At 47.9% G+C, this 27,064-nt stretch overlaps 2 protein-coding genes across 4 annotated transcripts in view; one reads left to right on the top strand and one right to left on the bottom strand.

Annotated features, from left to right (window-relative positions):
* Nucleotides 1-4,524: 4,524 nt before the first annotated feature.
* SCD (stearoyl-CoA desaturase) lies at nt 4,525-26,104 on the top strand. Of its 2 annotated transcripts, none has more exons than XM_045802876.2 (6): nt 4,525-4,682; nt 11,017-11,299; nt 15,149-15,279; nt 16,745-16,950; nt 18,406-18,638; nt 21,984-26,104. In XM_045802876.2, exons 1-6 carry the CDS (start codon nt 4,611-4,613, stop codon nt 22,181-22,183), a joined length of 1,125 nt encoding a protein of 374 aa, XP_045658832.1. In that variant the 5' UTR covers nt 4,525-4,610; the 3' UTR covers nt 22,184-26,104. The 2 variants fall into 2 exon arrangements, with proteins under 2 accessions (XP_045658832.1, XP_045658833.1); XM_045802877.2 differs by lacking the exon at nt 4,525-4,682 and adding an exon at nt 10,315-10,522.
* The window catches only part of SEC31B (SEC31 homolog B, COPII component), a 108,170-nt gene continuing 104,791 nt past the window's right edge, over nt 23,686-27,064 (bottom strand). For both annotated transcript variants that reach the window (XR_015724746.1, XR_015724748.1), the window contains one exon: nt 23,686-26,834. The gene's annotated coding sequence lies outside the window, so the exon portion shown is untranslated. The remainder of the gene's footprint in view (nt 26,835-27,064) is intronic.

Here is a 27,064-nt window from a genome sequence, read left to right as displayed (position 1 = left end):
GTAGAACCATTTACTTCAAATCCCCTTATCCTTTCTCTTCCCTTGCACCTGACCTTTCATGTTTATTTTGTTAGTTATCTCTCCCCCTGGAATGTAAGCTCCATGAGGGCAAGAACATGGAGCCAACTCAAGTGATCCAGCTTCCAGAACAGGGCCTGCCTGTTTAGTAGGGGCTCAGTAGATACGTATCGTATTTTGAACGAATGAATGAAGCAAGCAACCTTCAGGACTCCCTTTCCCGGGTACATACTCTGGTTCCCAACCCTTCCTAGCTAAGCTGAGGTAAGAGGACCACACACTGAAACGTGCACCTCTTAGGCGTTCAGTTTATGATCTTGACAAGTGTATAGACTCAGAGAACCGGCACCCAAAACAGGATATGGAACATTTCCATGACCAAAGTCTTCCCTTGGCCCATTTCCTAATCAAGACCCCTTATCCTGGACGCGCCCATTCTGACGCCTCTCCCTGCAGTTAGTTTCTCCTGCCTGCAGATTTCATACACAGGGCGCGAGCCACCACGTCCGCTCAGCGGCCAGCGTCTGTGCCGCGCACGATTTGGGGAATTGTCCGTGCTGCCGCATGTCTCTGCTGTCCATTCTCTTCCGTCCGGAGTGTCTGTGCCGGATGAAGGGCCCTCCGTTGTTCATCTGGTTTCCTTTTGGCAAGCTTCTGGGATGTTTCCCCTTGGGGTGATAACGGATGAAGCTGCGATGGGTTTTCTTGTACAGGTCTTCTTGTGCACGTGGGTTTTCGTTTCACTTGAGGGGATCCCCAGGAGTGGAATTACTGAATCTTAACATAGATGAATGTTTAACGTTATAAAAAACCTGCCAAACTGTTTTCCCAAGTGCGTGTGGCATCTCCTGCTTCCACCAGCAACGGAGGAGCCTCCTTGTTCTTCCGCGTGCTCAGCAACATTTACTGTTCTCGGTCTTGCCAACCCAGTCATTCCAGTCTGTACGTAGCGTTACGTCACTGCAGCTTCTTTCAGAAATACTTTTACTGAGATATAATTTCCGTACCCTACCGTTGACCCGCGCGGTCGTACAATCGGTGGCTTTAACTCTAGTCTCGATGTGCACTCCCGTCAGCACCATCACTTTTAGGACACTTTCGTTACCCCAGGCTGGGTAATGCACTCCTTGGCCTTCACCCCCTTCTTTAATCTCCCTCCTTACACCCTCCAAGCCTTAGGCCACCCTTAATCTATTCCATTTTTATAGATTTCCCCGTCCTGGACATTTCCTGTAAACGGGATAAGCGGTGTGTGGTCTTTTGCGGCAGGTTTCTCTCACTTAGCCTTGTGTTTTTGAAGTTCATGTACTTTGCGCCGTGTACCAGAGCTTCATCAGTACTCTTACTGCTGAATAATAGTCTTTTGTAAAAACACACCACACCTTACGTGTCCATTAGTCATTTGATGGGCATTTGGGTTGCCTCCACTTTTTCTGTCGTGAGTACTGCCGGATGAATACTGGTGTACAGGTTTCTGTGGGGACATATGTTTCCATTTCTCTTGGGTACACACCTGAGTGGAACTGCTGATCAGATGGTGACGCCAGGTTTAGCCCTCAAGGAGCTGCCCAAATGTTTTCCAAAGCGGCTGTACCATTTCACATTCTCACCAGCAGTGCATGGGGGTACACACTTGTTGCTGTCTTTTTAAAGAAACCCTCCTAATGGGTATAAAGTATGTCATGATGGTTTTGACCTGCATTTCCCTGATGGCTAATGAGACTGAGCATCTTTTCTTGTGCTTAGAGGCCATTCTCCATTGGAGAAGTGCCCATTCAATTTTTACTTGGGTCATCTGTCTTTTTATTATGGAGTTGCAAGCGTTCTTTGTATGTTCTGTGCAGAAGTCCCTTATTAGACATGCGATAAGCAAACATTGCCTCCCATTCTGTGGGCTGTCTTTTCTTTTTCTTGATAAGATCCTCTGAAGCACGAAAGTTTTTGATCTTGACAAAGTCCAAATTATCTATTTTTTCTTATTTCTTAGGTGTAATATCTGAGACTAGTGATGTTGAGCAATTTTGATGTGCTTATTAGTCCATTTTTGTATCTTCTTTTGTGATGTGTCTATTCAAATCTTTTGCCATTTTTCTTATTGAGGTGTTTATCTTCATATGTGCTGTGATATATGTCCCCGTTCTCTGGCTTATCTATTTGTTTTCTTAATTTTTTTTTAAAGATTTTATTTATTTATTTGACAGAGAGAGAGAGACAGCCAGCGAGAGAGGGAACACAGGCAGGGGGAGTGGGAGAGGAAGAAGCAGGCTCCCAGCGGAAGAGCCTGACTTGGGGCTCGATCCCAGAACTCCGGGATCACGCCCTGAGCCGAAGGCAGACGCTTAATGACTGAGCCACCCAGGCACCCCATCTGAATATTTTTTTGATATCAGAAAATTTAACTTTCATGAAGTCTAAATTTTCCCTTTTTTCCCCTATGATTATTGCTTTTTGTGTTCTGTCCAAAAAACCTTTTTCTACCAGAGGGTCACAAAGATATTGTCCTGTGGCCTCACATACACGCTTTTTGGTTGTGGGTTTTGCATTTAGCACTATGATCAAATTAATTTTTGTGCATGAAGTGAGTTTCAGGTTCACTCATTCTTCATGGATATATAGCTGTTGCAGCAAATTTTGTCTTTTTTTTTTTTTGGAGGGAAAGAGAATGAGAGTGGGCATGGTGCAGGTGGGAGGACAAGGAGGAGGAAGAGAATCTTTTTTTTTATATATATAGATTTTATTTATTTATTTGACAGAGAGAAAGAAAGTGAGAGAGCACTAGCAGGGGGAGCAGTAGAGGCAAGGGAGAAGCAGGCACCCTGCTCAGAAGGGAGCCTGGCTCCATCCCAGGACCCCGGGATCATAACCTGAGCCCAAGGCAGATGCTTAACCGACTGAGCCACCCAGGCGCCCAGGAAGAGAATCTTTAAATTAGAGACTTCACACTTGGCTGGAAACCTGACCCAGGGCTTGATCTCAGAACCTGAGGTCATTACCTGACCTAAGCTGAAGGCACCCCACAGCAATATTCATTAAAGAGATTTTCCCTTCCATGTTGTATTGACTTGGAAGCTTGGTAAAAAAAAAAAAAAAAAAATCAGTTAACCATATATGTACTGGTGTGTTCCTGAAATTTCTAGTTCATTTCATTGATCTATTTGTCTCTACTTTTGCTAATACCACACTGTCTTGACTACTCTAGCTTTACAGTAAGTCATGAAATAAAATAATTCAATTCTTCCAACTTTCTTATTTTTCAGAATTTTTTTTAGCTATTCTGGATCCTTTATATTTTTGCTTAAATTTTATCATGCGCTCATCCATTTTCTCAAAGAAACCTGTTGGGGGCGCCAGGGTGACAGTAGGTTGAGAGTCCAACTCTTGGTTTTGGCAGGTCCTGATCTCAGTGTTGGGTGATGGAGACTGAATGGGGCTCTGCCTGAGTGCGGAGTCTGCTTGGGATTCTCTCTCTCTCCCTCTCCCTCTGCCCCACCCATTTGTGTGCTCTCGCTCTCGCTCTCTCTCAAATAAATCTTAAAAAAAAAAGAAGAAGAAGAAATCTGTTGGATTTTTATAGGGATTAAGGTAATCTATAGAACAATATTGAGTCTTCCCATCCATGAACATAGTATACATTCATTTCTTTTTTTCCCTCCAGTTCTTTAGGAATTTTAAAATTTCTCTCATAAACGTTTTCTAATTTTCTGTGTAGAGATCCTGCAAATATTTTGTTAGAGTTATTCTGTTTATTATTTGTTAGATTTATTTTGTATGTGATATATTTGATACCATTTCAAAGAACAAATTTTAAATTTTATTCTCCAGTTGTTTTTTAATAGTATATAGAGTGGAATTATTTTTTTGTATTAACTTTGTATCCTTGACCTTTCTGGATTCTCCTACCAATTTTGGGGTGTGTGTGTGTATTCCATTGGGTTTTTCATATATACAATTATGTTTTCTGAAAATAATGACAGTTTTACTTTTTTCTTTTCTTTTTCTTTTTTTTTTTTTAAGTAATCTCTATGACCAACGTGGGGCTCCAGAGTTGCATGCCTAGGACTGAGCCAGTCAGACACTTCTTTTTCTATCTTTTGCCTTTCAATTTCTTTTTCTTGCCTATTGTACTAGCTAGGATTTTAAGCACAATATTGAATAGAAGTGGTGAGAGCAGACATGTTTGCCTGCTTCTCTCTCTTAGAGAAAAGGGATTTAATATTTCACCATTAAGTATAATATTAGCTGCAGGTCTTTTGTGGATATTCTTTATCAGGTTAGGGAGGTTTCCTTCTGTTCTTAGTTTTCCAAGAGATTTTTATTTTGGAGCTGAGAGATTTATCCCTCCCATCCTCCTGCTCCTATACCCTGGCTTTAACAACAGTACTGAGCACCCTTAGAACTTCCTTCTGACACAACAGTATGACCCCAATGTCCGTTAACTCCCTTACTTTTAGCAACCAGCTCAGTTGCTTAAGGTTTCCTATTCACTTCCCTCTTAAAAGGCCCAATGAAAGAACACAGCAGGGTCCTGGTCTCAAGGAGCTTGGACTTTGATAGGAGAGATAAGCTACGTGCAGGTAATTATTCTTAAGTCCATGGAAGAAGTGCCAAAAATGATGGAGCCCTCTGGAAGCCCCAGTGAAAAAGAGAGAGCATATCCTGCAACGGTAAGATCAGGGGACACTTTAAGAAAGGGATGGGGCTTGAATTTGCCTTGAAAAATGACTAATAGTTAGACAGGAAGAGTAGAGGGGAAGAAAAAGCTGGGAAGATGGAGGATGTTTAGAAACCAGCAAGTGCTGTTTGAGGAAGGTGTAACATACACCAAACAGGCAGTGAGAATTAAGGCCAGAACAGGAAGGTCAGAGTCCAATCATGGAGTACTTTGAATAGCTAAAATTAGGGAGCCTTGGGGCGCCTGGGTGGCTCAGTCCTTAAGTGTCTGCCTTCGGCTCAGGGCGTGATCCTGGCATTCTGGTATCGAGCCCCACATCAGGCTCCTTCACTGGGAGCCTGCTTCTCCCTCTCCCACTCCCCCTGCTTGTGTTCCCTCTCTCGCTGGCTGTCTCTCTCTCTCTCAAATAAATAAATAAAATCTTTTAAAAAATAAAATAAAATTAGGGAGCCTAGATGTAAATGAAATAATTGCAACTCACTATGTGTGTCCAGTAGTGTATGAATCACCTTAATAAATTACTTAATATTCACAACAATTTTGCAAAACCAAGATTATCACCCTTTTACAAATGAGGAAATTGAAGCTCACAGAACAAAGTAAATTGCCAAAGGTTACCAGGCGTCCCAGTGAATTTCAGAACCAGGATCTCAGCCTAACATTTTTTCCTCCTTTCTAAAATAATGTTTTACAGCAGTGCCTGGGTGGCTCAGTCAGTTAAAGAGCTGCCTTTGGCTTAGGTCATGCTCCCAGGATCCTGGGATTGAGCCCTGCATTGGGCTCCCTGCTCAGCGGAGAGCCAGCTTCTCCCCCTGCCTGCAGTTCTCACTGCTTGTGTGCTCTCTCTCTCTCTCTCTCCCTCTCTGACAAATACATAAATAAAATCTTAAAAAAAACCTAATGTTTTACATAGTTGAGATCACATAAATATATGTTTTTTCCTCCCTCATTAACATTATAGCATGAACATGTTGCCCTGTCTTCGAAGTGCTTCTTGGGGTTTCTGGGTGGCTCAGGTGGTTAAGCGTCTAACTTTGGCTCAGGTCCTGATCCCAGGGTCCTGGGATGGAGCCCCGCATCAGGCTCCCTGCTCAGCGGGGAGTCTGCTTCTCCATCTCCCTCTCCCACCGACCCCCACTTGTGTGCATGTGCTCTCTCTCTCAAATAAATAAATAAAATCTCTTAAAAAATGCTTCTTACACAATATTTTTATTGGTGTTGGCTGCATAAAGCTACAGCATCATTCACAGTTTTTGTAATATTTTTTAAAAGATTTATTTATTTGAGAGACAGCCCACAAGCAGGGCAAGGGGCAGAGGGAGAGAACCTCAAGCAGACTCCCCATTGAGTGTGGAGCCCAAGGCTGGGCTTGATCTTACAACCCTGAGGTCATGGCCTGAGCCAAAACCAAGAGAGGCCGCTCAACTGACTGAGACACCCCGGCGTCCCAACCAGTTTTTGTAATATTACATTTTGTAAGTTTTTTAAAAGAGTTATAGAGAAAGAAAGAGCAGGAGCAGGGAGAGGCAGAGGGAGAGAGACAATCTCAAGCAGGCTCCAAACCCAGCGTGAAGCCTGACTTGGGACCTGATGCGGGGGCTCATTCTCATGACCCGAGATCAGGACCTGAGCAGAAACCAAGAGTTGGTCACCGAACTGAGTGAGCCACTCTGGCAGCCCATATACTGTGATAAGTATGGGTGAATCAATTTATCCTCCTACCAGCATCTAAGAGAATGCTTACCACATCTCATCCTCCCCAATAATATTAAATATTCTCAAGTCTTTGGTACTGATGAATACATATCATTATTATTTTATATTGAACGATTAGTGAAGTTTAACAATTTCCAAGTATTTGTTTGCATTTGTGTTCCCTAACGAAGTGCCAATTCAGTTCCTTCCCTCCTTTATCATTCTGAATTTCAGTGAAGTTTATCAGTCTGTATGAGCCCTTTGTATATAAAGGCTGTTGATGTTTTGCTGTCATAACTGTTGGGACAATTTATTTCTTTTGCTGTTAAAGCCTCTTGACCAAGAAATAAGCTGAGAATCTAAGTCGGTGTGTTGGCTTGATCATTGTTATTTGAGAGCCACTGTGTAACCAGTGCCTTACGAGTGCATGTGCTCTTTGCTCCAAGGAGAAACAAGTTCCCAGTTAGGGAAATAGAATAAAAATATTCTCCGATGATTAACTTGAGGTAGCTTTTTTTTTCCTTCTCTTTTCCAGTTTAAACACCTCTAAATTCTTCTGCTGGCAAAGGAAAATGGAGTGGTGGTTGAACTATCATTTAATTCTAAATTGTGTTCTCATCAGGTTTATGTCAAAAGTAGTGACATTTTCCCAAGGGTGTGTCTGAAGGACAATTGTAATGCTGACACATTGCTGCATTGAAATACTTCTCTGGGCCCAGGGGCACCTGGGTGGCTCAGTCAGGTGAGTGTCTGACTCTTGATTTCAGCTCAGGTCATGATCTCAGGGTCCTGGGATGGAGCCCCATGTTGGGCTCCCTGCTCAGTGGGGAGTCTGCTTGAGGATTCTCTCCTTCTCCCTCTGCCTCTCTCCTTGCTCATACTCTCTCAAGTATATAAATAAATCTTAAAAAAAAAAAAACAACAACAACCAAAAACACTTCTCTGGATCCATATATTACCAGGCTGTGCTGGTTAAGAGAACCTCAGGATTTCCAGGCTCAGAGTACCAGAATACCCAGAGAAACAGGAGGGAATCAAGGACTTTTGCAAACACAGATTGCATTCCGAACTGGGTTCTGAACATGAACAATTCTGTGCCTATACAAACCAGACGAAGAACGCTTGAGAAAGGCTGAAGAACAGGCAGACCATTATGTGTGACTTCCTGTTTTGTTTTGTGTCTTTTAAGATTTTATTTATTTATTTGAGAGAGAGAGAGTGCACGTTAGCATGAGTAGGGGGGTTGGTTTGGGACAGGCAGAGGCACAAGCAGGCTCCCCTCTGAGCAGGGAGCCCGATGTGGGGCTCCATCCCAGGACCCTGAGAAAATGACCTGAGCCAAAGGCAGACACTTAACCGACTGAGCTGCTCAGGTGCCCCAATTATAAAAAAAATTATTTATCTTTATTATTTATTCATCTTTTATTTATTTGAGAGAGAGAGAACATGAGTGGGAGGGGCAGAGGGAGAGAGAATCTCAAGCAGACTCCAAACTGGGCCCAACAGGGAGCTGGATCTCACAACCCGAGATCAGAACTTGCGCTGAAACCAAGAGTCGAGCTTAACCGAATACGCCACCCAGGCATCCCACAAGTTACTGAATTTTAACATCCTGGGTGACACGGTCAATTCCATGTGATATGCCCCAGATGAACTTCAGTGAGGAAGCCCCAGCTAGAGAACCAGAGGTCACCTTTCTATCATATTATCAACAACGACATGGACTCTGACCATTTCTCCCTGAAACTCTCTCCGGAATCCAGACCTTCCCTAGATTGCCAAAGTTTCCCCCACAGGGCAGCATCTTGTCATTAGAGAGAAATGCAATACTCCAGTTCTACATTTGTCTTGGCAGGCCTTCCCTTTCTTTCTCTGGCAGAAAATGAACGATCTAGCTCCTGCACTAAGTAATAATGCCAGCAGAGGTCCAGGGTCCGGATGAAACAAGGTCAGCTGCGCTTAGGCACTTAGGAAGGAAAGCTGGTCTCCATGGTAGAGCCACCTTCATGCACAGTTAAGGGTCCAGCCCTCAAGAAACTCTGGATCTTCTCCCTTGAAGAGTAACGCTGTGGTTGGTAGGGGAATGAAGTAAAGAGACAGTGCAGAGCAAGCCTGAAGAGGAGTAGCACGTGCACAGACTCCTTCCCTACGCCCAGCACTCTCGAACTTTGACAAGACCAGCTGTCCATAACTGAAACACCTAGGCTCATTCAAGACTTTTGCACTGGCCAGGGAGCCAGGACCGGAATGGAGGTGCTAGGGACTGGCCAGGGAGCTGGCCTGACCCTCAGACCAATGGCCCACAGAGGAGCTCCTTAGGCCTCCTCCCAGGCAATCCCAGGTGCCTCTCTTCCTGAGAAGCCAATCGTTGAAACAGAACTCCTTTCCTCCTCTTCTCAGAGGAGGGATCCTGGGAGAGTATTTGGGGAGGCCTGGGTGTGGAAGGAGGCTGGGAGAATGCATGCCCTGTCTGGTTCTGAGCTTACTGTCATGGGAAGGCACCACAGGCCCAGAAAGACAGGCGGCATGAGGGACAGGTCAGTGAGGTCAGAACATCTCAGGGACCCAGGATTCTGGGAAGGGACTTTAACTTTGGGCTCTAGCATCACACTTGAGGGCTCAGCTCCTGCCTGGCTGCTGGGACCAGAGACAAGTGCCTTAATCGCTCTGAATCTCACTTTCCTCATCTTTAAAAGGTCACAACAGTCACCCCACCTCCTGGGGTCGCTGTCAGGATGAAATCAATCAATCCCTGTGACTTGGCTTGTGGTAAAAATGCGATACCTGTTCGGTATTTGTGCTGCCCGCACCAGTCAGTCCTCTGGCCTGCGTCCGTGTGAAAGCACATGCCTGCGCTTCCTGCCTTTTTCCTGGAAGGCGATCCCCAAATGACAGCTGGCCCTCTGAACAGTCCCCAGAACCTCCCGCACACGTCCCGGACGCGTGGGCATAGGGATGGGATCCCACCCCCCCGCCGCGCGGTGCCTGGCGGTGACTGTCCCCTGCTGGGCGCGCCCAGTGGCACAACGCCGTGCGCGCGTGCAGGTCCACACACGCGCACACACACGTGGATGTGCGTGCGTGTGCCGATCGCCGGCCCGCGGGCCCCGAGACCCGCGAGCTGCGAGGGCTCCGGTTAGCGCTGCGGGGCCATTGTTCCGTAGCGGACCCCGGCCCCGCGCCCGCTGGGGAGCCAGGCGGGACCCTGGCGGCCCCCTCGGCTCCGGACCCCGGTTCCGAAGCGACGTCTGCCCTCCCACGCGTCTCTGGGAGCGGGAAGGCGGCAGCGAGCCGCGCGACGTGCTCGGGCCCAGGGCTTCCCCGCTGTTGCCGGGGAGACTTCCCCCGGGCCCATCCGGCCGCCGAGTGGGGGGGGCAGTCCCGGGCGGGTGACTACCCCCCGCTCCCCACTCCCGGCCCCGGTCCTCTCCCGCGCGCGGAGGGAAAGCTCCCGAGCGCCTCCGAGGCCGCGGGATGCCGGGCACAGGCCCAGGGGCCCGTGGAAGCGAAGCCGAGAAGGAGAAAGAGAGGGGAGGGGGAGCGAGAGGCTCGCGGCTGAGGGAACAGCAGATTGCGCCGAGCCAATGGCAACGGCTGGACGAGGTGGCACCAAATTCCCTTCGGCCAATGACGCGCCAGATTCTACAGAAGCCCATTAGCATTTCCCCAGGGGCAGGGGCAGGGGCTGGGGCTGCGGCTGCGGAGCCGCGGTGTGTCTGCAGCATCCTGTTTGTGCGTCTCCAGCCCGCAGCAAGCCTCAGCTCAGTCTCCTCCCCTCTCCCGCCCAGGCGGGTCTCCCACGGCGAGCCGACTCTGCGCACTTTGCCCCTTGTTGGCAGCGAATAAAAGGGGTCTGAGGAAATACGGGACTCGGTCATCCATTGCCGCCTCTAGCCTTTAAATCCCCAGCCTGGGTAGATCCAGGTACTGCAGATCGGAGCCCGACCCCGATCTAGCGCGCACCGCGCAGAGGAGGTTCCGGGAGCAGCGCCGCGGGTCACCGCGCAAAAGCCGGCTCGGTAACCGAAGTCTACCCTGGGTGCGGGCTGTCCCGAAGTGCTCTCTGCAGTCTCAGCCGCGGGCAAGTGATCCCAGCATCAGAGAGCCCAGATGCCGGCCCACTTGCTGCAAGAGGAGGTGAGCTCCAAGCAATTGCCCCAGACTGCGGGTTCGCAGGCGTTGGGTGGACGAGAGCGTTGAGATCTCCGCGGACTATTAGCCATCTTTTGCGAGTTGTACTGCTTTCGGTCTTTTGGGAATGTGGATTGTAATTTGAGGACTTTATTCCCCAACTTTTGTTTCTTAAGGTTTAAAGAAAAATCCAGTCGTACTTTTACGTCTGTGTGCACGCGGGTTTTCCTTTGTGTGTTCTTAGGGGTGTGAGTGTTTTACTCCTCCTTCCTACTGCACCTTCACCGGGAGGTTCCTCCACCCTCCACAACCTATCTGCACAGTTCCTGGGAACTTTCCTCCCTCCCATCAGGGGTAGATGGGCTCTCAGTTACCGCGGGCTTTGGGGGCAGGGTCTGTGTCTGTACTTCACCCTTCCCCCAGCTTGACTGGAGAGTGAGGTGGCCAGGGCTACTGCACGTATCCTCTCCTCTCCTGACTCTGCTTCCTCTCCCCTCCAGATCTCTAGCTCCTACACAACCACCACCACCATCACAGCGCCTCCCTCCAGGATCCTGCAGAATGGAGGAGGCAAGTTGGAGAAGCCTTCTCTATACTTGGAAGAAGACATCCGCCCTGAAATGAAAGATGACATCTATGACCCAAGCTACAAGGATCCAGAGGGCCCAAAGCCCAAGGTTGTATATGTTTGGAGAAACATCATCCTTATGTCTCTGCTACACTTGGGCGCCCTGTATGGGATCACGTTGATTCCCACCTGCAAGATCTACACCTGTCTCTGGGGTAAGAGATTCCCTTGTGCTTCTAAGCCAGTACCCCTGGTTCTCCCTACTCCTTTAATAAGGTAGGATCTTGCATAGAGCAGAGGCAACAGCTCTTCCAGGCCCAGTTTTCCCAGCCACATCTCTTGGTGACCTGACAGTGGTGGGTTGCAAATGGAGTCTAGGGGGATCGGGATGCAGGAGTGACAGTTCTGGGGGTCCTTCAGTGTGGGTGTTGGGCAGGGAGTCCTGAGACCATGTGCCGCAGGCCTTGAAGTGAGTAGACCTGTGCCAGAGAGTCAGCTTTCCCTGTTTCAAGTCGTTTGCTTGGCTGCCTGTCCCAGCCCCGCCAACCACAAAAGAATCAAGGCCATGACCTGGGAGGCATGGGAACATGCGACTGGAGCAGCAGCTTTAGGGGGGATATGCTGAGCACAGTCATAGCAAGAGGGACTGCCCAGGACAAGAGTTAGCAAAAGAGGAAGGAACAGAGAAGAGGTTATCCACAAAATTCTTTTGCCCTGGTCCTTGGCCCAGCCAGGCTCCTTTGTTAAACAAATGGACGAAGAAGGCTCCTGTATAACCCAGGTTACACAGATGTGTTACTCTGTGACTCCATGTAAGTCTCCAGGGAACTATACATGCCACCAAATGAACAAACATGTTCTGGGAATGAAATGAGGTTGAGGAAGCATTTCCTATTCCCATCTAGCCTGCTCCAGCCCCGTCTCCTAATGTCATGAAGTCCCCCCCCCCCGCCCCTTGCCAGGGACAGCCAGGCCAGGCCAGAGAAGAGAGCCCTGAGCAGCCCCAGCCTCGAGGCTGCTGCAGTGAGGGAGACAGTTTCCAGTTTATCCCTAACCTGCCCTTAGCTCAGCTCTTTCGGGGATGCCTGGGTAAGGGCTGATGGCAGGGCCCTTCCCCCTGGACACACACATGTGCTTTGCAGGCATTTTCACCTCCACTGCCCAAAGCCTGACTTGGGAAGGGGAAAGGGGGAGCAGAGAGCTCCAGTGTCCCAGGGGCTCTGCGTTGGCCCTCTCTGAGGATGCTGAGCCAGGATTCCCCTCCAAATAACCACTTTAGGGTTTCCAGAGCAGTCTTGGGTATGGGGTGCTTGCCGACAGCTACACTCTTGGAGGACAGTTGTGTGGAAGGGCTGGTAGGCCAAGCTGTGGCTGGTTGTCCCAGGACCTCTTTCGTCTAAAGTCGGTAGGGAAATCCTCTCAGTGCCACAGATAGAGAAATGTGGCTGGGTAGATCCCTTCCCTTTAGGATCTCAATTTTTCCAGGTATTTTTTTTAGGATTAGGAAGGTAGTTCTCCTTAGAGTATATGTGTGCGGTTGCTGGGGCTGGCCGGGCTCAGGAATCAGTTCATCTGCAGACCGGGAAGGGCTCTTGTATTTGGGAGGGGAGGGGGATGCATGTTCTCTGCCCTTCTGAGAAGCCAGCACAACTTCAGCTGTAGCCGGCGAGGTCAAGAGGAGGGACAGGAACCCCCCCCCCCAGGGAGACCCTGGATTCCTCTCTCCACCCCTTCTCCCCAGTAGAGAAGTCTTCACAAGTAGTTTTTGTCACCTACAAGCCCCTTCCGGCCTCAGGACGCCCTGTAGGCCTTGTGAAGCCCAGAGCTTGGCCACACTGCCTCTGATCGCTCCTCACCCTTGGCTGCTGGGGCAGGGGGCAGGGGGCAGAGGGCGATCCCCAAACCTAGGCTGCACCTGCTAGCTTTTTGGTGCCCAGCCTGTGGCTGTGTACCATGCCTTGGACAGAGAAACATGGCCCAGGGGGACTGGATGGTGACTTTTTTCCTATTCCTGGGCCATGTGGTGGATGACTTAGCTAACAGAATGACCAGCTAGATGAAGGGAAATCGGAACTTGTCTGTGTTAAGGAACAAGAGGGGCGAGGGGAGGGTCAGAGGTCCACCTTCAGAGTTTAGGAGCTTGGCTTCACTTTTCTTGTTTTATCCCTAAGGACAGTGTTAAATTAGCGACTGGTTGTGATTCCAATATTTCTCATGACTCTGAGCAATTTTGAGAGCCTCTCAGAAGAGCCCTTAGGGGGAGGGCTTGAAGAGAGATCTCTGACAACACTGAGGGCCAAGGGGTAAAACTTCTCAAGTCTCTTTCTTAGAGCCAGAACTAGGAGACTTGACTTAGGCCGACAGTTTGGACATTAATAGAGATGTGAATCTCCAGCTGGCGTGAGGTCTTCTATTAGACAGGCTTTAGAGGTTGATAGAAAAAGGCACCAGAGTGCATGGGCTCTTTTCCCGATGCCCCTGGTAACCCTAGGATCTTATGTGCTTTCTGAGTCAACTTGCCAGGTTCCTCTGTGGCATGAAACAACCCTAGGAGCTTCCTTGGTTCTGAGCTGAGTGCTTCTGCTTTCATGCCCAAAGCCATTTTTCTTCCTCCTTCGTGTTTGGGGGGCTGTGGCTCAACTGTCACTTTTCCAGGTGCAGCTGCAGGCAGATACTATATCTGGAAAGAAGTCAGCACATGGCTTAAGGCCAGCAAATCACCTGAGGCCCTAATGCCAGCTCAGAGGGACTACGGGTAGAACTTTCACTGGGACAGACTCTGGCTCCATGGTTCTCCCGATCCTGGAGGAGGAATAAGAGAGTGTGGAGGAAGATAGGGTTAGGGGAGGGGGGGCGTGTTTAGGAAACTGGTATCTATGGCTGGAGAAGAACACAGGACAATTTGTGACAATGTGCAGTGTCTCTGACTGCAACTAAGTTCTGTGGCCACTGAAGATCCATTGTTTCTAGCTGCTTCCCTAGGAATGAAACATTGTCAACAGTCACCGCTCTACCAAGGCCTCAGGCTCTGTCTGCTAGAGACAATAGAGGAGGACGGGTATACCCAGAAACTCACTTCCCAGTTAGAGACTATATATCTGTATCATTGAGAGATTAGATCCTGTAGGCCACCAGGAAAGGTGAGGCAGGACAGTGTTGGGGTGTTTCACGGAACCCTTGGAGGATATCCCGCCACTCTCTAGAATTAGCCTTGCGAGAGGGAGTGTGGGCTGACCGAGGCGTGGGCAAAGGAGACACGCAGGAACCATGTGCGTATCTTGGGGAGGTGGACGGGACAGCAGGAACAAAGAGTGCTTGTTGACAGAAAACTTGATTTCAAACCATGGCTCCATCTCTTGCCAGCCATGTGACCATAGATAAACACTTAACCTCTCAGCGTGTATTCCTTCGACTGCAAAGTGAGGATGTTAAACCCCATTCAAGGTATTCAGTGCATCAGAGAAGATAAACTCCTTGGCAATGCTTAAGATACTGTGCAGATATGACTTAGGTACAGGGCAGATTTTGCCCTGATAGCACTGCACTGCCTGCTAGAATATTTAAATGCTCTCGTACAATTGGTGAATAGCCATAGTTCCGAGCCCTGTGAGTGTCCCCAGGAGCCCATGGTCCCTTGAATTGGTCAGTGCTCAGACCATACTAGCTTTCAAATAGTTTAATACCACCCTTGCTTATGGGTCCTGAACTTCGCAGGAGTAGTCTATGGTCCTTAAAACTTTGGAAAAGGTTAGCTGAAGGTCAAAGGAGATAGGACCGGGGACAATGTCCCTCATGACGGAGAACGACAAGTAGCTGGGTCAGAAGAGCCCTCTTCTCTGCCCAGCCTCTCTCAAGTGCCTGAGACTCAGCTAATTCCAGAGGATGGGAGGCGATGGTATTTTTCAAGGGGTAAAAGTGAAGGGACAGAGGAGACCAAGGCATCCCCGGAGTTCAGGGTGAAACAAATCCTCACCCAAAGCCTGAAGAACACAGACTCAGACGGGAGAACATCATGTGAATGCCTTCCCAGAATAGTGACTACCCACATTGACTTCCCCTGGCAGGATTCCTCTACTACCTGATCAGTGCTGTGGGCATAACAGCAGGAGCTCATCGCCTGTGGAGTCACCGGACTTACAAAGCTCGGCTGCCCCTGAGGCTCTTCCTGATCATTGCCAACACGATGGCATTCCAGGTGAGAAGCTGGCTTTGCTCAGCTCCTTGCCTCTCCACTCTTTTGATGGTCCGGGGGCAGAATGGAGAAGCTCAGTGCCGAGAGAGGAGCCACACCTAGACAGCACTTGACTTTCCTCTCCCCTTAGGTCCGCTCAAGTGCAGCCCCAGTCCCTAAGTCCACACTGGAAAAGGGAAGTAGGAGATACATAGGTAACAGTCTCAGTGTCATGGGATGGCTTTTTTGATCCTGAGGTCCCTCTGTTATCACACCAGTCTTGGCCATTGTGGTCCTTTATTGTAAGGGGTCATGGTGCATAACCCAAGAACTGACCCTGGTTTCCTGGGCAGAGGCTGGACGATAAATTCACTATTTCAGGCGAAAAGCTTAGGATTCCACCACAACAGGATTGAGGTTGATGTTTCATAGACTATTGAACTCTGTGTTCTGAGGTAGAAGAGCAAATAGTTCTATAGCCCTATGTGCCTGACTATCCTAAGCCCTTGACATAAATTACCTCATTAAATCCTCATAATCTTAGAAGGTAGGTACTATGACCCCCATTTTACACATGAGGAAATGGCGTCACTCAGAATTTAGGTAGACCGACATTATGGTCTTGTCTTGGGCTGCCAGGCTGGCTAAGTCAAGTATGGAGTTTTGTTGAGGCAGAAAGTTACAGCAGAGATAGAATGCAGGGAATTGGGAGAAGGGAACTCCTGGTTATTAAGGGATAGCAAGGGACCAAAGTTGGTCTGTGGTGTGGGCATAGCTGGGAGCAAGAGGAAAAAGGAAAGAAATCAAATTGATCCCCTTCTTCGTGGCAGTGTCCCAGGTACTTGGCACAGTCACATAATCCTCTCCGTCACAGCACTTTATGCCTTGAGGGCTCCTGATGTTGCCGTTGTGGGGCAAAGGAAGAGATTTGGCACCTCCTTCAAGGGATTAAAAGAATCCCAAAGGAGCCTAGAGGTCATTTGGAAATGTGGTCAAGATCCCAATTTCTGTGCCTGGCCATGATCGCTATGCAAGGCACCAGAGTGGGGCTCCCTAAGGCTTCGCCCACCAACCAGGACTTGGGACGCAAGGCTGCCCGGCTCGGGTTCTCCGTGCCCAGGGGTCTGGCACCCCATGACGACCTTTTCCAACATTTGTTCTTGCTTGAAGAATGGCACTGTGCTTTTCTGACACTCTGAGCCCTGTATGATCTCCTCCTTCACCTCCTCCTCCATTCTGCCCACTGTATAACCTTCAAGAAGCTCGTCCTACTCATGTGTTCTGGGACTTTAAACTGCTTTTCCATTTAGCTTCGTGGCAAGTTGGAGGAGCAGAGGGGGCAACTGCATGACTCCTTTGGTACCCCGACTCCGGGGTATTTTGTGAGGTTGGGCTGAGAGCCAGGGGCTCTTGGAGTTGCCTATCCATTGGAATTCCCCTAAGAGGGTGTCTCCGGCCGGGCCTACATTCCTCTTCTCTGTCCTTCCAGAACGACGTGTATGAATGGGCCCGAGATCACCGTGCCCACCACAAGTTTTCAGAAACAGATGCTGACCCTCACAACTCCCGGCGTGGCTTTTTCTTCTCTCACGTGGGTTGGCTGCTTGTACGCAAACACCCAGCCGTCAAAGAGAAGGGTGGTTTGCTAGACTTGTCTGATCTAAAAGCTGAGAAGCTGGTGATGTTCCAGAGAAGGTGAGTGAAGCAATAACAGAGCTGGGCAACTAGTGTTTGGGGAACCCCCTTTTTTCTCCTAGAGCTTATAAGCTTAAGCTGAGAAATTTACTGGGTTTGCATGTTCCAAATTAAATTTAAAACCCTAATAGTTAATAGCCCGCAGGTCCGTGGCCGTGGACTATTGTTCTTCCTCTCAGAGCTCTCTTAATTAAACCGATTAGATTCAACAAACACTTACTGGCCTAGGACAGACACAGTTACAAAGACAAATGTGTCACAATCCTTACCTTCAAGGAGTTTGTAGCCTATTGGGAAGCAGAGGGAAAACCAAGGATCTGAATAACTATGATACGTGGTGAGATATTTTCTTTACCAATGAGAGGCACAAAGGAAAGGGAGATAGTGTAGTGGGGGACATCGGGGAAGGGTTTACAAAGAAGGGAGCTTTGGAATCCACTGATGGATAGAGATTTTCACAGGTGTGTGCGGGGAGGGAGAGTACAAACAGAAAGAACATGAAAGCACATTCCGGCAACAAAGGCCTCTTGCTTGAAGCGTAGGGTGTGGTGGAAGTAAGGCCAGAAAGAGGCCGATGCTATTCTTGTAGAGCCTACAAAACTGATTGAGGATTTAATTCAATAGGCAGTGCCAAAGCATTACAAGTTTTTTGAGCAGGAATGTGGCATAACTGGAGGTGTGCTTTAGAAAGGTCACTCTGAGGATGGTTGAAAAAAACCATTGAGTCAAGGAGGTGAGAAGCAGGGACACAAGTTAGGAGCTAACGGGGATTGGTGCTAGGGAAGCAGCAGCAGGAACCGAAAATGTGATGTAGGGAATACTAATGATAGAAGAGTATAGGACTTAGCTGCTGAAGAGAAGCAGGAGATCCATTCCCTCGGAATGTCAGTGGTACGGTCTGCATTTGAGACAGTGAAGAACGGCCTGGGGCCTCCAGAGGGCCTGTGCACATCAAGGACACTCTGCCTCTCTGAGGAATAAGAGGAACGATTTAGGGGTGGCTAGCAGGACCTGGGGGCAAGGCTCGAACCCTAGACTCTGCTAAAACATGGACAGGATAGAGAAGGGAGCCTAAAGGCAGAAGGGAAAAACAGCCTGGGAAGGAGAACTCAGTTTATGAGTTGGTAATCTGGACCTCACCTATTTTACCAAGATGGTATTATGCTATAGTCAGAAAGAACAATGGATCCAGAGGCTTGAGACAAACCTAATCGTCGCTCCACCGCTTCCTACCTGTATGATCCTAGAAAAGTCAATTAACCCCTATTTACCTCATTTTCTAAAAACTGAGACATTCTCAGAAGATTTCCCCACCTCATTGCCTCTTGCTCTGCCTTGGGCTCCATGGTACTCAAGTAGAAGGAAAGAGACAGCCCCACCAGTGGCAGAGGAAAATCGGGCGGGTCCACGAGCCCTCCTTTCTTCTTTGACTCGGCGTCTGGTCTCTCAACGTAGGTACTACAAACCCGGCATCCTGCTGATGTGCTTCATCCTGCCCACCCTGGTGCCCTGGTATTTCTGGGGTGAGACTTTTCAACACAGCTTGTACGTCGCCACTTTCTTGCGTTACGCCCTTGTGCTCAATGCCACGTGGCTGGTGAACAGTGCTGCCCACCTCTACGGATATCGCCCTTATGACAAGAACATTAACCCCCGAGAGAATATCCTGGTTTCCCTGGGCGCTGCAGGTAAGTCGACAGTCCCCAGTAGGACCCTTTCTAGTGGTCTGCAGGGTCGGTATTAGGCCAGGAGCCAGAAAAACCGGATGAACCTGTCTTAGGACTTCTTTCTGTCAGGTTTTCACTACAAAACTAAGGGATGCTAGATAAGAAAACCGCGGAGTTGGGCAACAGGAAAGAGTAAAAAGCAACAGTGCGCTTGATGTCAGGTTCCAGAACCTTCGCAAATGCTATGTATGATAAACCCCTTTGGGTGTTCCTTTTTCCGGTCACCTCTTGGGCCAGACTGCAAGTCTTGCTCGGGGCAGGGAATGCATACATGGGACCACAGGATCATCTGGGTGGGCAGCGAGCCTAGGGTTTTATATTTAAATGTGCTGTATAGGCGCACCTGGGTGGCGCAGTTGGTTAGGGGTCCAACTCTTGGTTTCGGCTGGGGTCATGACCTTGGGGTTGTAAGACCCAGCCCCATGTCGGGCTCTGAGCTCACTGAGGAGTCTGCTTGGGATTCTCTCTCCCTCTCCCTCTGTCCTTCCCCACTGTGCTCGTGCTCTCTCTCTGTCTCAAAAAAAAGAAATCTTAGGGACACCAGGTGGCTCAGTCGTTAAGCAGCTGCCTTTGGCTCAGGGCGTGATCCCAGGGTCCTGGGATCAAGCCCCGCATCAAGCTCCCTGCTCTGCTCGGAGCCTGCTGCTTCCTCTGCCACTCCCCCTGCTTGTGTTCCCTCTCTCGTTGGCTGTCTCTCTGTCAAATAAATAAACAAAATCTTAAAAAAAAAAAAAAGAAAGAATCTTAAATCTTAAAAAAAGAAAAAAAAGAAATAAAGAAACATGCTATATAAGATGTAGAATATGGGCGCCTGCGTGGCTCAGTCACCGGGATCAAGCCCCTTTCTCAGCAGGGAGTCTGGTTCTCACTCTGCCTGCCGCTCCCCCTGTTTGTGCTATCTCTCTCTGACAAATAAATAAATGAAATCTTAAGAAAAAAAAATAAAACTTCCTTCTTTAAAAAAAAATAAAGTAAAATGTAGAATAAATCCTTATAATTTAATTCAGTCAACTTCTGTTTTCTCTTCTTGCTACATTCAGGTAGGCCATATTTGAAGTGTATGCCATGCCCTATTGCTTGGTGGTGCCAATAGAAGGACATCAAAGCACTTGTTTGTGGTCCTTAAGACCACCTATCAGTCTTATCTCTTGTCCTTTCATTTTCTCTCTCCCGCTTCTGTTCGGTGCTAGGAGCAGCCTTTCCCCACAGCATGGCTTACGGAACCACCAGTAAAGCGGTTAGGTTGCTCACAAGTACCTGCTCACTGATCTAATGCTGACTACTCATGAATTTATTTCTATCATTCCAGTCCCACTAGCCAGAGCCTAAGACAACAGTCTTCTACCATCTGTCTCCATTCTTTTTCTGTCACTGTTTTCAACTAAATATAGACCTTGACCAAGGCCTGGAATTTATTTTCCTTAAGCAGACCCTGGGGCCTCTTTCTCACCAGTGATCAAAGGCATTGGTCATCCAGTGTATCTAGGCGACCTCACTGGTGCACACATGTCTGCACACCACGGCCTAACCTTTGCTTTCTTTCTTTAAAATCTTCCTTTAGATTCTCAACCCCAGTCATCTCTACTATTTGGACTAAGGCATTCTTTCCTCTCTCTTTTGCACTTTCTTGCATCTCACCTTCTACCATTGTGCCTGTTCTTACTTTGAACCGTGTTTGAAATCAGTCACCTCTGCTATGTAAGTCAGATTTTCATAGAAATAGAAGTTTCTGGAATGAGATTCCTGGGTTGCCACAGGGTCTATAGTGAGCTTCCCCAATTCCAGCCTCTCTATGAGCATCAGTTCAGAATGGCAGCCAACGTCTACCTCGTCTCAGTTACCATTCATCTCTGCTACCTGTTGCTCTCCTCCCTTATCACCTCCACCTTTGTTCTCCTGTAGCTTGTTTCTCTGCCATTCTAATCTGTTTTTTGAGTTACCTGCCCCGCTGTCACATGCTTATTTTCTCTCTGCCAGAGCTGACCTCCTCCCTTGAGCCTTTCTTGGGCTCTATCTTGCTGCCCCAGTTGCAAAGTCTTGTCCTTCTTCCATCCATGGACCTTCTTCTTTTTCTCTCTCGGCTCTGTGCATCTGATTCTGTTTTAAATCTGATAAGTAGAGGCCTGGTTCGTGCTTCTATGGAGCCTTGGTACAAAGCCACTTATGGAAATTAGTAATCCTGTCAGTACCTTTGGCCTTGTGGTTATCCCAGCCTCCTACTCAGTTCACACTGAATAATCAGATGTCACAGGGAGAGGACATACCTTGACTTGCCCTGGATGGTGTCATTTACTCTGTAGGACTTCCTTCATTTGCTTGTTATTAATATCATTACTACTCTCCAGGGTTCTTTTATCTTCAAAGGGCTCACCGTGCTCTTTTATTAGCTATTCTTGATCCAGCTTTCCCCCAGCTTTAGAAGGGTCAGTATTGTTCATTGTTGAATACGAACCAGAAAGAAGAGTCCCGCCAAGGGTTGGAGGACTTGCTGTCTGTGGAGTTTCCAAAGCTTTACCTCTTACTGAAATTCTCCTGACACCAGAATGTCTTTGTTTTCCCTCAATCCAGCAAAGTGAACTGCTCCTCTCAGAACCTCAGAGGTTAGAGGGGAATATCTAAGCATTTTTATTCTTACTCCCTCAGAGAAATTCTGTATTATTAGCATTCCCCCCCCCACACACACACACACCAGGGTCGAAGCGCAAAGAACCAGAAGCTGGAGCAGTCCATTCCGAACCAGTAGTGGCTGGGGAACGCGGGACCCTGCGCTGGGCCCTTTTTCTCCTGACTTTGGGCTGTTACTGCCCAGTTCTATCAGTACCATCCCCCTTTAGAGGCGGTATGAGTGCAGTGATGAAGGTGTGGTCCCCCGCTCATCGTTTTAAGAAGTGTGGCCAAAGTCCTTCATTCGGGACTCCCTCCTCTCCCTACCCTGACGCGTGCACATACACCCAAGAGCCTGTAGGGTCTCACATCAATACTTAGTGAACTTTCCTACCTGAAATCCATCCCCAGCCCATAGCCATTTCTCTCTAGTCGGCTTATCCTCTGGGAGGAATCGCTGGTCCTCCTCTGACACAGGCTCCTAGAAAGGCTTGGTGGCCAGGTCTCCCCAGTTATTTCTTAAGATGCCTCCAAGGTGATCCCTCTGGTTCAGAGTCGAAGAGACTGGACTCGCTCATCTGTTCAACAGCAGCAAGTTTCTGCTAGGTTTGAGGTCTCCTGCTAGGTACCCATCGTGCCGAGACCAAGAAGACTGCAGTGCACCGCGCCGCTCCGTAACTCTTGTCCTTGCTTTTGTTCCAGGGGAGGGCTTCCACAACTACCACCACACCTTCCCCTATGACTACTCTGCCAGCGAGTACCGCTGGCACATCAACTTCACCACCTTCTTTATCGATTGCATGGCTGCCCTCGGTCTGGCTTACGACCGGAAGAAAGTATCCAAGGCTGCCGTCTTGGCCAGGATTAAAAGAACTGGAGACGGAAGCTACAAGAGTGGCTGAGTTTTGGGTCCCTTGGTTCCTTTTCCCGAAGCCGGCCGGGCAGAGGTTTCATGTTCTGTTTGTTAACTACTGAATAATGCTACCAGGATGCTAAAGATGATGACGCTAACCCATTCAGTACAGTATTCTTTTAAAATTGAAAGCCAACAACTCTGCCTTCATGATGCTAAGCTGAGATTCTTATTTCTTCTCTTATCTTCTCTCTCTTCTAGTCCATTGTCCTTTTCTTTGCTTTGTTCTTATCACCTTCCTTTCTCTCCTCGCTCATTGCCTCCCAGGCAAGTAGCTGGTCATTCATTGGTGGGTGTCCAGCTTCCAAAGCCTAGACAACCTTTCTATAGTCCAAAATTAGTGGTCTTTGCCCCACATAAGTCTTTCCTTGAGCTGTCCTGAGCTTTAGGGTGGGTGGCTTATGCTAGAGGTATGAGAACATACCTTCTCAGAAGGCCCCTGTTAATTATCTTCAGCTCAGGCTTTTGCAAGTTGGAATGGAAAAGAACTTTATTTGGCAGAAAGCTACTAAAGCAGGTAAACTGTCAGGGGAGAGAGTTAGCGTGCATGTTATGATCGAGAAGTAAAGATGGGGTGAGGTGGGAAACAAGGCAAGAAGCTCCTGCTGTAATCGGACACATGGTTGCTTGCCTAGTGAGGACTTGGAGCCCCACCAGACAGCATGCCTCCTTTCTCTCCTGACTCGGACTAGGGAATGGCCATAGAGCCTAGCAATATTAGAACACAAAAGCAAATCTCAATGTCCCAATGCAGGTTAGGTTGGGGATAAAGAAGCAGCATTTAGTTTGTAGTAAAAGTGATCTCTGCTGGGGAAGGATTTTTTTTTCTTTATAACAGGAAGATTTCTTATTCCATATGACAAGAAATCTTGAGGTTGGTTGTTTCCAGAATTGGTGAATCTAGCAGATAATGGAGTCATCAAAATTCTTTCATCTTTCTGCTCTGCCATCTTCGGGCCATTAGTCAGTTCTCATCGTGGTAGTAAGGTGGCTGAAGGATTTCCAGACATCCAAACAAGGAACATGTTTGTGGCATAGTGGTGAGCATAGCTGTCTTCCAAAAAAGGTAGGATTTTAAGAGGTGGAGTCGGGTCCAACATCAAAATACATATACATACACACTCTGCTTGGAACATTAAAGTAATTCACTTAGGGTATTTCCCTCTGAAAGAGGGATGCTTAAGAAGAGGAGAAATTAGGTAGGTTGTCTGCTCTCCTCTCACTGCTGGACAGGAGATGGAGAGGTTCAGGGCCGGATCTGTTGGCAGTTCCTAAGAGATAACTTTACAAAAGAAGGGCTCTGAGAACACATTGCCAGGGGATTCAGAAGGTTACTACTGAGTAAGTCATTGGGGGTCCTGATTTGGAAGCCGGTTATACAAACAAGTTAAATGTTAGGTTCATCCATTAATTCCAGTTTCTCCTTGGAATGAGTACAAACTACAAAACTTCTCCCCGCAGTGTCGAACCATCTCTCTCATTCCTTCTCAGTTAACTTTTCACGTAAAGTATAGAACTGCCTGGGGGGGAGGGGGCGAGGTAGGAATCTCTTTAACTACCGTGGGTTTTGATTCCTGGCTCTACCCTATCTGTCCATTTTCTCCTACCGGTTCTGTCTCCTCCCTGATGTTTTCTTCTCTCTCTGGACGGGAAACCTCCTTTGTATGTGTTCAGAGGTAGTGATGTTACTGCTCGCCAGGCAGCTCCCTCTCCTGCAGACAGAATGCTCAGGGTCACTGAACCACTGTTTCTCTTTATAAAGTTGAGTTAGCTGCCACTTTCACTTGGCCTCCAGAGTCTCTCCACCTACACCCCTGTGCTCTCCTGCCACGCTGATGACTCAAGAGGAGGCTGGCAAACCTTACTAGAAATATCCCTGGCTCAGGCACGCTCCCTCATGAGGCACAGCCAGGCTAAAGGCTTGTATTGTGCCAGGGAGCCAGCCATGGAGCAAAAAAAGGGCTTGTTTTTAGCCTCCTCTGTCTGGATCAGAACACAAGAGCAGGCTAGATGCCCCCGGCTCGCTCAGTAAGCCTGCCCAGCCCGAGTCCGTGCTCCCAGCGGACAGTGCAATGCTTGTAGAAGGAGGAGGGAGCGTAGTCCTCAGTGGGAAGCACAAGAAGCAAAGGAAAGTTCCAAAGTGCCTCACGCAAAAGGAGGCCCTGTTCCCTGGAGCCAGGGTGTATTGCAAAGCCGAGACTTGGGATCTGAGATGCCATGAACTTTGTTGAACAGCATCTCTGTTCGGCAAACTAACCAGCATTCCCCACCACACAGCCTAGGGCAAACGGTAGTGTAGAAGAGATCTTAAGAAAGAGTCAGTGTTTTGAGAACCTTGGACTACCCCTGTCCCTGTACCTCAGTCATCAATGCAAAAGCCTGGCTTTACTCTATGAAAGATTGGAAGTGTACAATATCAAATGTTCTGTGTGCTGTTGAGCCCCAAGGGTGGAAGGGAAGAAGGCCTTTCTTCCTGTATTAATTGAATAGACAGAGGCTACAGGGGTTCCCTGGACTAAAGGCATCCTCATCTTTTGAGCTGTTCCTCGCAGTAGAAAAGACTCTAATGGAAGATCACTGTAGTTCAGATCTGCTGACTTGTGGACTTATCCCTTGGAAATGCCTATTGGGTAATTTTAATTCCACAGGTTATCAGATGCCTGCTTTATAATTTTGGACCAAAAACCAGTTTATCTTTCAATTCTAATCATGTCCCAGGGATCTGATCCATACCATGACCCTACACAAGGCTGGACAGGGTCCTTAGGCTGAGGCCCCTCCGTACATAAGAACGTGGATGTGGAGGGGTGTCTGCTGAGTGAGGAACACTTTCTTCAAGATTCTAAAGCTGAGTTCAATTGACACATTAATGATCCAGAAACTCAAGTCTGAATTTCTAACAGTCCTCGCTTTGTGGGTGTGCTGACAACTTCTTTGGGTGCCTTACATCTTTTCTAACCAGTGTTGCATATGAGCCTGCTCTCTCACTCCCTCCTCGCTCCCTCCGTGGAGTTCCTTTGCACCTGAAACCCTACAGAAGTGGCTGGTAGAAAAGGGGGCCTGGCTGGAGAATTATCAGTATAGCTATTCGCAGGATTCCCTTCTGGGCTTCATTTTGGAAACTTTTCTTAGGGCTGTTTTTATTAAGTGCCCACATTTGATGGAGGGTGGAAGTAATTTGAATGTATTTGATTTATAATATTTTTTAGATTAAAAGATGGTTGTAGCATTTAAAATGGAAACTTTTTCTCCTTGGTTTGCTAGTATCCTGAGTGTATTCTCTGTAAGTATAGCTCAAATGGGTCAGCGTGAAAGGTTAAAGAAAGCAAGATGTCCATGTTACGTGGGTGGTTAAGGCCAGGGCCTCTCCTACCACTGTGCCACTGACTTGCTATGTGACCCTGGGCAAGTCACTTAACTATAATGTGCCTCAGTTTTCCTTCTGTTAAAATGGGATAATAATACTGACCTACCTCACAGGGCAGTTTTGAGGCGTGACTGATGCTTTTTATAAAGCATCTTGGGATCCTTCAGCAGAGGAATTCTTTTAAGTCCTGAGTATTTTTATAGTAGCAGTATCCACCGTGAACTTGTGTCCACCATGAACCATGCGTCCCGGATGCTATCATTAATCGATATGATTCTCTCTGAGAGATTGAATAAATCCATTGGATAAGTGGTGGATAACTAGCCAGACAAAATTTGAGAATGCATAAACTCATTGCGATGGAAACAATACACAGGATACCTTTTCCTTGATTGGGTGGGATTTTTTCCCCTTTTATGTGGGATAGTAGTTATTTGTGACCTAAGAATAATTTTGGAATAATTTCTATTAATATCAACTCTGAAGCTTAGTTGTACTGATCTGAAATTGTGTTTGTTCATAATAAAAGTGAAGTGAATCTGATTGCACTGTGTCTGGGTGATTTTTGGCTGCGATTCAAAGTTTCCTGGAACTTATCTCTATGGTCTACCATACTGTCTATGCCCTGTTACTGTACCTTTAAGAGTAAAAAAGAAGTAGATGCTACACTGGTTGACTCATACCCCACTAACCCGCCCTGCCCTGCCTAAGGGTAACTTTAGGTTAAACGCAGCCTTGGCAGCAGGAAACCAGGAGTCTGCTGCCATGAAGTCAAACACATTTACACCAGTTGGTGCTTTGGCCCTGGGGAAATGCCAGGTGTCTGGTGTGTCACATGGTCACATGGACCCAAGACAGACGCAGAGAGGAAGAGAACAGCAGGAGAGGCACTCTCTGGGCAAACAGATCTTTATCTTGCAATCCAGGCTGGGCAGTCTAGGTCATTCATCCAAAGAAATGTGAAGAAATGTGGTCCCTCCTGGGAATTAAGTGGCTTCCTGAAAATGCTGATTAACTGCAGCAGGAAGAAAGGAAAAACAATCCAAGGGAAGATTTGTAAACTCCCAGAATAAAGAGGGCTCCATGATCTTAAGGTGGAAAAGCCTTTAGCCTTTACCACTTACCTGAGAATCCTCATGTAGAAAAGGCAACGTGGACTTTTTACAGTTTGAAGAAGCTCCATCTTCCAGTAGGAGCCACCTTGACAATGCCTAGGCTTCTGAGAGTTCCCCAGAACCAGCTCCCTTTGCTTGCTAATGTAGGTTGCCCTCACCTTGGACGAGAAGCAAGATTCAGAGTAATTCTGAGCATGCAAAGTCAAGTCTATATTCATTGAGGCCTTGTCAGACCTTAGTAACTTGAGTGGATAGTGGCATTCTCTTCACCGGTATCTGCCTTTCTCCCCCTTTCTCTCTATTTTGTTTAAAATGTTCAGGCTGGACTATTTTTTCCCTTGCTCCATAACTGCACTTTTCCTTCTAAGTATCAGCCTTGTTTCCCATT

This window comes from Ursus americanus, chromosome 6, assembly GCF_024610735.1.
Source record: "Ursus americanus isolate L20-20 chromosome 6, mUrsAme1.1.p, whole genome shotgun sequence".
NCBI classification, from domain to species: domain Eukaryota; kingdom Metazoa; phylum Chordata; class Mammalia; order Carnivora; family Ursidae; genus Ursus; species Ursus americanus.
The sequence above is the reverse complement of the archived record's forward strand: the minus strand, read 5'-3'. Positions and strand labels throughout refer to the sequence as shown.